Source organism: Scylla paramamosain, chromosome 24 (genome assembly GCF_035594125.1).
Source record: "Scylla paramamosain isolate STU-SP2022 chromosome 24, ASM3559412v1, whole genome shotgun sequence".
NCBI classification, from domain to species: domain Eukaryota; kingdom Metazoa; phylum Arthropoda; class Malacostraca; order Decapoda; family Portunidae; genus Scylla; species Scylla paramamosain.
The window spans coordinates 16,619,838-16,633,107 of NC_087174.1; the positions used below are offsets into that span (position 1 = coordinate 16,619,838).

Below are 13,270 nucleotides of genomic sequence, written 5' to 3' on the forward strand. Positions count from 1 at the left end.
TATTACAGGGGTTCGGACTGGAACGAGGACTATTTCCCTACTGTCTCGCTGTTCACGCATTCAGAGGAAGGATGCAAGCAAACACTGGAGTCCTTTACTGCCTTATATTGACGAAAACCACACATGTACATGTTCAAGGTCTCAGGGCAGGACGGGGTACAAGAAAAGCGAACGCCACCACTGCAAACAGGTCACAGGCTGCCACCACAGTCACTGTCGCTTACTACAGTCAGTGTCTCTCAGCACATGTGTACACAGGGCGTCACATCTGCGGAGATAGGGCACAAAAGCAAAGCAGAAGGCGGGGAAAGGCGCCTGAGGCAGCTGGATATCACGGCATCCTCTCTGTCTCTGCTGCCTACACAACTCACCGTTCCCCGACATGGCCGCACAACCCGCTAGATTAAAACAGTAAAAACAAACATTTTCTGGTCCTCGTAACATTATTATTACTGGTAAATTGAATAGTCGCCTATTGCCCACCTGTTTTGTTATTGTAACCACTTTGTCTGCTGAATTCAACGGGATAATGATTGTTCCCATATTGGGCTTTCTTTAATTAATAACATTACTTAACAAAATTTTTTGTCTTTGACAAGCAAATTTTATTTGCCAGATCTTTTTTATTTCCATTATTCCTGTCAAAATTTACTTTTGTGGCTTTAGAATGATTTTTTTTGCCACAAAATAGCTAAATTTCACCATTTTTCCAGATGCTATCATACAGAACGTCTTTGCTCTTGTCTTCATGTCATGTTCTTGTCTTCTCAGGCAGCCAAAGCATATATATATATATATATATATATATATATATATATATATATATATATATATATATATATATATATATATATATATATATATATATAATTTTTTTTTCTTATATATGTAGGAAGGACACTGGCCAAGGGCAACAAAAATCCAATAAAAAAAATGCCCACTGAAATACCAGTCCCATAAAAGGATCAAAGCAGTAGTCAAAAAATGATGAATAAGTGTCTTGAAACCTCCCTCTTGAAGGAATGCAAGTCAAAGGAAGGTGGAAATACAAAAGCAGGCAGGGAGTTCTAGAGTTTATCAGAGAAAGGGATGAATGTTTGAAAATACTGGTTAGCTCTTGCGTTGGAGAAGTGGACAGAATAGGGGTGAGAGAAAGAAGAAAGTCTTGTGCAGCGAGGCCACGGGAGGAGGGGAGGCATGCAGTTAGCAAGATCAGAAGAGCAGTTAGCATGAAAATAGCGGTAGAAGACAGCTAGATATGCAACATTGCGGCGGTGAGAGAGAGGCTGAAGACAGTTAGTCAGAGGAGAGGAGTTGATGAGACGAAAAGCTTTTCATTCCACCTAGATTTGCTGTCTAGAAGAGCAGTATGAGTGGAAACCCCCCCAGGCATGTGACGGATAAGGCCATTGTACGGAGTTAGCAGCTTGGGGGGGGAGTGAGAAAAACTGGCGGAGACGTTTCAGAACACCTAACTTCATAGAAGCTGTTTTAGCTAGAGATGAGATGTGAAGTTTCCAGTTCAGATTATAAGTAAAGGACAGACTGAGGAAGTTCAGTGTAGAAGAGGGGGACAGTTGAGTGTCATTGAACAAGAGAGGATAGTTGTCTGGAAGGTTGTGTCGAGTTGATAGATGGAGGAATTGAGTTTTTGAGGCAATGAACAATACTAAATTTGCTCTGCCCCAATCAAAAATTTTAGAAAGATCAGAAATCAAGCGTTCTGTGGCTTTCCTGCATGAAATGTTTACTTCCTGAAGGGTTGGACGTCTATGAAAAGACGTGGAAAAGTGCAGGGTGGTATCATCAGAGTAGGGGTGGATAGGACAAGGAGTTTGGTTTAGAAGATCATTAATGAATAATAAGAAGAGAGTGGGTGACAGGACAAAACCCTGAGGAACACCACTGTTAATAGATTTAGGAGAACATTGACCATCTACCACAGCAGCATTAGAACGGTCAGAAACTTGAGATGAAGTTATAGAGAGAAGGATAGAAGCCATAGGAGGGTAGTTTGGAAATCAAAGCTTTGTGCTAGACTCTATCAAAAGCTTTTGATATGTCCAAGGCAACATCAAAAGTTTCACCAAAATCTCTAAAAGAGGATGACCAAGACTCAGTAAGGAAAGCCAGAAGATCACCAGCAGAGCGGCCTTGACGGAACCCATACTGGCGATCAGATAGAAGGTTGTGAAATGATAAATGTTTAAGAATCTTCCTGTTGAGGATAGATTCAATAACTTTAGATAGGCAGGAAATTAAAGCAATAGGACGGTAGTTTGAGGGATTAGAACGGTCACCCTTTTTAGGAACAGGTTGAATGTAGGCAAACTTCCAGCAAGAAGGAAAGGTAGATGTTGACAGACAGAGCTGAAAGAGTTTGACTAGGCAAGGTGCAAGCACGGAGGCACAGTTTCGGAGAACAATAGGAGGGACCCCATCAGGTCCATAAGACTTTCGAGGGTTTAGGCCAGCAAGGGCATGGAAAACATCATTGCGAAGAATTTTAATAGGTGGCATGAAGTAGTCAGAGGGTGGAGGAGAGGGAGGAACAAGCCCAGAATCGTCCAAGGTAAAGTTTTTAGCAAAGGTTTGAGCGAAGAGTTCAGCTTTAGAAATAGATGTGATAGCAGTGGTGCCATCTGGTTGAAATAGAGGAGGGAAAGAAGAAGAAGCAAAGTTATTGGAGATATTTTTGGCTAGATGCCAGAAGTCACGAGGGGAGTTAGATCTTGAAAGGTTTTGACACTTTCTGTTAATGAAGGAATTTTTGGCTAGTTGGAAAACAGACTTGGCATGGTTCCGGGTAGAAATATAAAGTGCATGAGATTCTGGTGATGGAAGGCTTAAGTACCTTTTGTGGGCCACCTCTCTATCATGTATAGCACAAGAATAAGCTGTGTTAAACCAAGGTTTAGAAGGTTTAGGACGAGAAAAAGAGTAAGGAATGTACGCCTCTATGCCAGACACTATCACCTCTGTTATGAGCTCAATACACAAAGACGGGTCTCTGACACGGAAGCAGTAATCATTCCAAGGAAAATCAGCAAAATAGCTCCTCAGGTCCCCCCAACTAGCAGAGGCAAAACGCCAAAGGTACCTTCGCTTAGGGGGATCCTGAGGAGGGATTGGAGCGATAGGACAAGATAAAGATATGAGATTGTGATCGGAGGAGCCCAACAGAGAAGAAAGGGTGACAGCAAAAGCAGAAGGATTAAAGATCAGGAAAAGGTCAAGAATGTTGGGCGTATCTCCAAGACGGTCAGGAATACGAGTAGGGTGTTGCACCAATTGCTCTAGGTCGTGGAGGATAACAAAGTTGAAGGCTACTTCACCAGCATGGTCAGTGAAGGGACAGGAAAGCCAAAGCTGGTGGTGAACATTGAAGTCTCCAAGAATGGAGATCTCTGCAAAAGGGAAGAGGGTCAAAACGTGTACTCGTATATATATATATATATATATATATATATATATATATATATATATATATATATATATATATATATATATATATATATATATATATATATATATATATATATATATATATATATATATATATATATATAATATATATATATATATATATATATATATATATATATATATATATATATATATATATATATATATATATATATATATATATATATATATATATATATATATATATATATATATATATATATATATATATATATATATATATATATATATATATATATATATATATATATATATATATATAATATATATATATATATATATATATATATATATATATATATATATATATATATATATATATATATATATATATATATATATATATATATATATATATATATATATATATATATATATATATATATATATATATATATATATATATATATATATATATATATATATATATATATATATATATATATATATATATATATATATATATATATATATATATATATATATATATATATATATATATATATATATATATATATATATATATATATATATATATATATATATATATATATAATATTTATCATTATTTTTCATTTAACCAACTTCAAAAGTTTGAGAACTTATATTACTGAATTAAAACATACTAATCCGTGTATTAGTTCAAGAGATCATGTACAGTCGGTTCCCTATTTGAAGAAACACCCTTCCTACCTTTATTTTTAGCTAAATCGACATGTTTACTGAAGGGATTTTAGTAGTTAAATATCGTTGGCTACGAGTCGTAACGTGCAAATGAAGCCACACCTTTTCTAATCCTACTCCATCTTCACCTCGCCATCCCCAATCCCTCCTTGTTTCTACATTTCTCATACCCCTCCCAGTCTCCTCCATCTTTGTTCCCGCTCCACCCTCCCTCACTCTCTCTTTCTCTTACTTAAACGTTCAGGATAATTTTTATAATAAAACACACACACACACACACACACACACACACACACACACACACACACACGTTTCGCGTAGAGCAGGTGGAAGATGGTGAGAGGTCATCATTCCCTTGGGTCTATGTATTAATTTCTGGAGACAAAGAGAGAGAGAGAGAGAGAGAGAGAGAGAGAGAGAGAGAGAGAGAGAGAGAGAGAGAGAACGAGGGTTGACACAAGTGGAAAAAAAAAAATGTAAATCGGCACTGCGACGTCTACTGGGTACTGTTTTGATGATCTGTCAGACCGCCGTCTCTCTCTCTCTCTCTCTCTCTCTCTCTCTCTCTCTCTCTCAAGTATAAAGTGACTAGAAAACTTTTAGTTATAGTAGTAGTAGTAGTAGTAGTAGTAGTAGTTGTAGATGTTGTTATTTTTGTTTTTGTTGTTGTTGGTGATGGTGGTGGTTGTGGTGGTGGTGTAGTAGTAGTCGTAACAAGTATAAAGTGGCTGGAAAACATTTAGTTGTAGTAGTAGTAGTAGTAGCTGTTGTTTTTGTTGTTGTTGTTGTTGGTGGGGATGGTGGAGTAGCAGTAGTCGTAAAAGAATAGAAATAGATAGATAGATAGATAGATAGATAGATAGATAGAGAGAGAGAGAGAGAGAGAGAGAGAGAGAGAGAGAGAGAGAGAGAGAGAGAGAGAGAGAGAGAGAGAGAGAGAGAGAGAGAGAGAGAATGTGTCACACACACACACTCACTCACTCACACACACACACACACACACACACACACACACACACACACACACACACACACTTGATAACGGATCTGAACACATTTTATAATGACGTTAATCTAAAGGATTTGTTTATCTTTTAGGCTAACACGAATACCCAATGTTGCTGTTGTTGTTGCTGGTGTTGGTGGTGTAGTAGTAGTCACACACGTGTCACACACACACACACACACACACACACACACACACACACACACACTTGATAACAGAGCTGAACATATTTTATAATGACGTTAATCTAAAGGATTTTTTTTTATCTTTTAGGCTAACACGAATACTCATGAACATGAGGACAGCGGAAGCCACATCATGGCGTTGGTGGGGGAATCTTTAATCACACGAAGAATAAATCCTATAGCCAGTATCCCTAACATCCTCTGACTGTACCTCCCTCTTTGAGAAACGGTGACATAGGTTGTGAAAAAGCCTTGTAAACCTCGCTACGTTTTTTTTTATTTTTATGTAGGAGACACTGGCCTAGGACAACAAAAATCAAATAAAAAAAAAGCCCACTGAGATGCCAGACCCAGAAAAGGGTCCAAAGCGGTAGTCAAAAATTGAAGGATAAGTGTCTTGAAACCTCCCTCTTGAAGGAATTCAAGTCATGGGAAGTGGAAATACAGAAGCAGGCAGGGAGTTCCAGAGTTTACCAGAAAAGGGATGAATGATTGAGAATACTGGTTAACTCTTGCATTAGATAGGTGGACAAAATAGGGTTGAGAGAAAAAAGAAAGTCTTGTGCAGCGAGGCCGCGTGAGAAGGGGAGGCATGCAGTTAGCAAGATCAGAAGAGCGGTTAGCATGAAAATAGCGTTAGAAGACAGCTAGAGACGCAACATTGCGGCGATGAGAGAGAGGCTGAAAACAGTCAGGTAGAGTTGATGAGACGAAAAGCTTTTGATTCCACCCTGTCTAGAAGAGCGGTATGAGTGGAACCCCCCCAGACATGTGAAGCATACTCAATACAACCGAGTTAGCAAGAGGGGGGGGGAGAGAAAATCTGGCGGAGACGTCTCATAGCTAACTAACTTCTAACTTCATAGAAGCGGTTTAAGCTAGAGATGAGATGTGATGTTTTCAGTTCTGATTAGAAGTAAAGGACAGACCGATGATGTTCAGTGTACAAGAGGGGGACAATTGAGTGTCATTGAAGAAGAGGGGATAGTTGTCTGGAAGGTTGTGTCGAGTTAATAGATGAAGGAATTGAGTTTTTGAGGCATTGAACAATACCAAATTTGCTCTTCCCCAATCAGAAATTTTAGAAAGTCAGGCGTTCTGTGGCTTCCCTGCGTGAAATGTTTACTTCCTGAAGGGTTGGACATCTATGAAAAGACGTGGAAAAGTGCAGAGTGGTATCACCAGCGTAAGAGTGGATAGGACAAGAAGTTTGGTTTAGAAGGTCATTGATGAATAACAAGAAGAGAGTGGGTGACACCACTGTTAATAGATTTAGAAAAACAACAGTGACCGTCTACCACAGCAGCAATAGAACGGTCAGAAAGGAAACTTGAGATGAAGTTACAGAGACAAGGATAGGAGCTGTAGGAGGGTAGTTTGGATATCAAAACTCTGTGACAGACTCTATCAAAAGCTTTTGATGTGGCCAAGGCAACAGCAAAAATTTCACCAAAATCTTTAAAAGAGGATGACCAAGACTCAGTAGGCAAAGCCAGAAGATCACCATTAGAGCGGCCTTGACGGAACCCATACTGGCGATCAGATAGAAGGTTGTGAAGTGATAGATGTTTAAGAATCTTCCTGTTGAGGATAGATTCAATAACTTTAGATAGGCAGGAAATTAAAGCAATAGGACGGTAGTTAGAGGGATTAGAACGGTCACCCTTTTTAGGAACAGGCTGAAAGTAGGCAAACTTCCAGCAAGAAAGGAAGGTTGATGTTGAAAGACAGAGCTGAAAGAGTTTGACTAGGCAAGGTGGAAGCACGGAGGCACAGTTTCAGAGAACAATAGGAGAGACCTCATCAAATCCATAAGCCTTCCGAGGGTTTAGGCCAGCGAGGGCAAAGAAAACATCATTGCGAAGAATTTTAATAGGTAGCATGAAGTAGTCAGAGGGTGGAGGAGAGGGAGGAACAAGCCCAGAATCGTGCAAGGTAGAGTTTTTAGCAAAGCTTTGAGCGAAGAGTTTAACTTTAGAAATAGATGTGATAGCAGTGGTGCCATCTGGTTAAAATAAAGGAGGGAAAGAAGAAGCAAAGTTGTTGGAGATATTTTTGGCTAGATGCCAGAAGTCACGAGGGGAGTTAGATTTTGAAAGATTTTGGCACTTTCTGTTAATGAAGGAGTTTTTGGCTAGTTGGATAAGAAACTTGGCATGGTTCCGGGCAGAAATACAAAGTGCATGAGATTTTGGTGATGTCACCTCTCTATCATGTAGAGCACGAGGTATAATGGAAGGTTTAGTTGCAAGTTTCGTCGGAGGATAAAACAAGATATGATATCGGGTCCCGTGTCATTTACCGCCTGCGTGTTGCATGGAGAGGTGATAGCGCAATACAAGCGGAAAAATCGAGCAGCAGGAATGCAGTCCAGAGTTTTGTTGTAAGTCCAACGATGTTTTTAAAGTAGCTGTAGATTTGGTTGATCTATTGTTAAGGACAGACGGGTTGACTATATTAAGTGTTGGCAGAGCGTGGCGTGGCGTCTTGAGTAGCGAATTTTGATTGAGGTAGTATAGCGGCCGGAGGTGAAACGAGCTGTGTATGTGTATGTGTGTATGTGTGTGTGTGTGTGTGTGTGTGTGTGTGTGTGTGTGTGTGTGTGTGTGGCGCGCCTCCAGGCGAGGCACCTTGGGGACCTTCAGCCTCTTGACGTAGCAGCTGCGGATCTGTCGCTTGCTCTTCCAATTAACTCTGCAATGATTCCCCCCCCCAAAAAAAAAAATAAAAATAAAAATAAAAAATAAAATGAAATAAATAAAGAAATAAATAATAAAATGAAATAAAATAAAATAAATAAATAGGTAAGTAAATAAATATAAAAAAAAATAAATAAATAAGAAAAATAGTAATAATAATTTACAGCTGTTCACATATTGATTGTGAGTAATGAAGTTGTTATACCTCAGTAGCAGCAGCGGATCTGTCGGTTAAGATATATGCATATACACTGTTCCATAAAGACAGGGAAAAACAGGAAAGGAGGAAGTGTCGCGCTGTACGTTAGGGACACATTACAATGTTGTATTAATAGTAGAATTAAAACAGATAGCAAAACAGAGACGATATGTGTAGATATTGAGAATGGGTTTTAGTCATTAGTACTAGGAGTAATGTACAGGGCACCGAACGGTGCAAAGGAAATTAACACTTCACTATGGCAGGAAATAAATAGAGGAGGTAGGTACAATCAGGTATGTGTGGTAGGAGATTTTAATTTTAGGAATATCGACTGGAGTCTGATGGTGGTTAACGGTGAAGCAGAAGAATTTCTTACGGTAATTCAGGAAAAAATAAATAAAAAAAGTAATCTTAGAACCTACAAGGGGGAATAATATTCTAGATTTAATTCTAACTAACAGGGAGGAAGCAGTCACGCAGGTAGAGATTGGAGAACAGCTAGGTAACAGCTGTGAAATTTGGTACAAATTAGAATGGGAGGAAACTTTAAGAAGTAAAAGCACAAGTAAAATACCTGACTTTAGGAAGCAGATTTTGAGGGATTAAGAAGGTAACACCAAGGAGTTGACTGGCAGCGGACGCTGGGGGAGATAAGGTAAGGTGTGAGGGTGACGTGAGGCCGAGGCGAGTAGAAGATGGAGCAGCGAGGATGGAAGGGGCCGAGATGAGAAGATTAGGGGAAGTAAATGTTGATGGGTTGTATAAATATTTCGTTGATAAATTACATACAAGACAGTAAACATCCCTTATAGAGTAATAAAATCACAGAAGAATGATTCTAAATGGATGACCGTTAGGTTAAAACACTACATAGGGCGGAAGAGAAGTATACATAGGAGATTAAAGGCAGGGGATGAGGTTTTAAGGTCACAGTATAATATGAATTAGTTAGAAGAGTCTGGAGGTTAAAGAGGAAAGCTAAAAACAATTATGAATTAAAGGTAGCCAGCCAGGCGATGACGGACCCCAAGGGATTTTATCAGGTATATAGGACGAAGAATAGGGAAAAAATAGACCATTAAAGGCAACAAATGGTGAGCTGGGGAGGAGGTTAGTAAAATTCTGAATGAGTGTTTTTGAACTGTCTTCACCCAGAAAATGACGAATAGTGAGCAGATGTTTAGAACAGAAGAGAATGAGAACCTGACAGATATTACCATAACTAAAGAGATAGTGGAACAGGGCTGAAAACAATTCAAGTCACCAGGACCAGATGAAATATAGCCCAGAGTACTTAAGGAATGCAAAGATGCTACTAGTGAACCGTTAGTTTCTGTGTTAAGGAAGTCGCTTGAGTCAGGTGAGGTATCGGTAACGTGGAGGCAGGCGAATGTAGTACCCATTTTTGAAAAAGGAGATGAAACTTTAACGTCTAATTATAGACCTGTCAGCTTAATTTCTGTTGTAGGTAAAATAATGGGGTCATTAATAGCGAAGAACATTAGGGAGCATTTAGGCAAACATGAATTGATAAATCAATTGTAACATGGCTTCACGAAGGGGAAGTCTTGCCTGACGAACTTGTTAAGTTTTTATAGTAAGGTTTACAAGGCGGCAGATAATGGTGATAGTTATGATATCCGACTGGGGTCAGGTAATTAAGCAGGGTGCCACAGTGATCAGTATTAGGCCATTGTTGTTTGTAATATATATCAATGACTTGGATAGTAGAATTAGTAGTGATGTTAGTAAATTTGCAGATGACACGAAGACAGGTAGATTAATTAGGTCAGAATCGGATGCCATCGCCTTGCAGACAGATTTGGATACGATGAACGAATGGACAGACAGATGGCAAATGCAGTTTAATATCAACAAATGCAAAGTACTTAGCGTAGGTAGAGGAAACCCACACATTAGGTACATCATAAACAATGAAGCTCTGGCAGGTTCAGAGTACGAAAAATATTTAGGAGTTATGGTTAGCTCTGAACTCAGTCTAAGAAAACAAAGTTAAGAAACAGGGCAAATATGGTATTATTAGGATTCATTTTTAGGAGTGTTAAAATTATAAGTCCATAGGTTCAGAGTACGAAAAGATTTAGGAGTTATGGTTAGCTCTGAACTCAGTCTAAGAAAACAAAGTTAAGAAACAGGGCAAATATGGTATTATTAGGATTTATTTTTAGGAGTGTTAAAAGTATAAGTCCAGAAGTAATATCAAAATTATATTTGGCGCTGGACAGGCCTCAACTAGACTACGCCGTGCAGTTCTGGTCCCAATATTACAGGAAGGATTATAATTAGTATAAAGGAGAATGACTTAAAGGATACAGGGGATGAGGATTATTCCTTACGAAGAGAGATTTAAGCTGTTAAATCTATATTCTTTAGAGAGACGTAGGTTAAAAGGGTACTTGATAGAAGTTTTTAAGGGGTATAAGGGTGGGACGTAGGGGGACGTAAGAACAAGGGGACGTAAGAACGGGGTACGTAAGAAACAATTCTTAGGATCAGTAACCAAGATAGAACAAGAAATAACGGGCTCAAGCTTGAAAAATTCAGGCTAAAAAAAGAGAGGAAGGAACTGGTTCTCAAATGGTTTCCGCCGATAACCTCGGTGTATGGATACAACGATGCCTTCCGGCGGTACCAATAAGCACCGAGGGTGGTATGAAAGGGAGCTACGCATTGTGTCGGCAAATGTGCGTGGTTTTCACACGAAAAACTGGGTGAGCTCACGCACAGGTTCATCCGCGCGAAAAATGCCGACATAGTGTTTGTATCTGAAACATTTTTGAGCTCCAGTGTGCCACCCAGTTACGCCCGGATAAGAGGGTACTCTGCCTGGGTGAGGAAAGACCGCTCAACACAAGGCGGAGGAGTCGCTTTCTGCTACAGGACCTCCTTAAATGTTGTGGTGCTTGGCACGCCCATGCCAGCCGGCCTAGAAGTAATTCTCCTCAAGGTGGTTGGGGACCGAGGAACCAACCGGACCGAGGAATACTGTGCGTTGGCTGTTACAGGCCCCCCTCACAAGGTACAGCACTGATAGACTTCCTCATGGACAACCTCGATCGCCTTATCACGGAGCATCAGTGCGACAACATTATCATCCTCGGTGACCTGAACCCACCAGGAATACAGAGGTCATTCAACTCCCTGCTGATTGTGTTCAACCTGTAGAACCACGTCAGCTTCCCCACTCACCGATCAGGCTCCTCCCTTGACCCAGTTGTGACAGACCTCCCTTCCCACGACGTGCAGTGCTCGGATCACGAGGCTGTCTTTTCCAAGATAACCTTCAGAAAGCCCCGTGACGAGAGCGTCAGCCGCACCCTGTGGCAGTGGGGGAAGACTGACTGGAGGGGATTACGGAGCTGCCTGGCACAGATGGACTGGGAGGAACTCTTACAAGGTGATGTTGACCTGCAGGTTCACTGAAGCACTGCTGAGAGCGCAGGACCGCTGGATGCCACATCAGCAGTACAAAACGAAGACCTCAGACCTCCCCTGGTTTGGGCCAGAGTGTCGTGCCGCCTCAGACGAAAAATTTCGTGCGTGGCGTTCTTATAAGCGCCGCGCTACACAGCGCAACAGAGAACGCCACAGGGAGGCAGCCGCCCGCATGGACGACACTCAAGCCTGGGCAGTGAACCAGTGGGTAGACAGTAAAAAGAGGAAGCTGAGGGGTGGAAACGTTGGGTCTAAGCAGTGGTGGGGCCTAGTACAGGACTGCCAAGGAGAGGCCAAAGACACCACTATCCCCCCCTCCTCGAAGAAGACGGCAGTACGGCGTCCTCAACCCAGGATAAAGCGGACCTGCTGGCCAAGCATTTCTCCAGAAAAATGTCTGTCCCGGATCCCACAAGACCAGCTCCCTCCCTCCCCGTGCTTGCTTGGATCAGGCTAACCTGTCTCCACAACTAAGGCAGAGGTACGGGCAGCTCTCTCTGCACTTGAGGAGTCCAAGGCGATGGGACCTGACGGGATGAGCCCATGAATCCTCTGAAGGTGAAGTGAGGAGTTAGCACGCCCTCTCACCAAGATTTTCGAGGCCGTCCTGCAGCAAACAGGTGAAAGGACAGCCACGTTGTACCAGTGCACAAGAAGTGCAGCCAGTCTGAAGCAGCCAATTACCACCCAGTCTCCCTGCTCTCCGTGGTGGGCAAGGTGCCTGAGGGCATCATAGTGGAGCGCCTCACTGCCCATCTGGACAGCCAATACCTCCTGAGCACCAAACAATTTGGATTCAGGTAAGGACGGTCCGCTGCTGACCTCAACCTCCTGCTGGTCAACGAGTGGAGCAACGCCCTAGACCAAGGCACACCCACGGCTGTTCTAGCGCTGGACATCGCCGGTGCATTTGACCGCGTGTGGCATGCTGACCTTCTGAAGAGGCTACGAGCGGTCGGCGTGCACGGGGACCTTCTGGAGCTGCTGCGCGACTACCTGCAGGAGCGGCACATGCGGGTAGTGCACAACGGGCAGCAGTCGTCCCCGCAGATCATTGAGGCAGGAGTGCTACAGGGCAGCGTGGTGGGGCCGCTGCTCTGGAACATCTACATCATGATCTGCTAAACTTCATCCCAAGTGCAGGGCGTATGCGGACGACGTGACTATATCGACGACCTTCACCCCAGGAGAGGAAGCAGCCACGTCATCTCACTTCAACGCTATCCTCCGCCGCCTTGAAGCCTGGGGGCATAGATGGCAAGTCACCTTTACCCCCCAGAAGACACAGCTGCTTGTGGTGTCCAGGACAACCAGAGAACTCTCCCTCAGCTTTAATGAGGCAATACTGGCACCAAAGAGGGAACTGAAAATCCTGGGGATCACTTACGACAGTAAGTTGACTTTTCAGTCCCATATCACGCAGTTGGCCAGAACAGCGGCTGGCAAGCTGGCCTCCCTCAGGAGAATCTCGTGCCTCCTCGACAGCAAGGGCCGCGAAGTGCTGTACAAGGCCCACATCCGCTCCGCCCTGGAGTACTCGTGCCTCGCATGG

The 13,270-nt window shown here is 42.0% G+C and overlaps 1 protein-coding gene across 1 annotated transcript in view; it reads left to right on the plus strand.

The window, feature by feature from the left end:
- Positions 1–7,374: 7,374 nt before the first annotated feature.
- LOC135112820 (esterase FE4-like) overlaps positions 7,375–13,270 on the plus strand; it is a 154,254-nt gene continuing 148,358 nt past the window's right edge. The window contains exon 1 of the mRNA XM_064027655.1: positions 7,375–7,744. Coding sequence (XP_063883725.1) covers positions 7,638–7,744 — 107 coding nt within the window. The 5' untranslated portion in view covers positions 7,375–7,637. The remainder of the gene's footprint in view (positions 7,745–13,270) is intronic.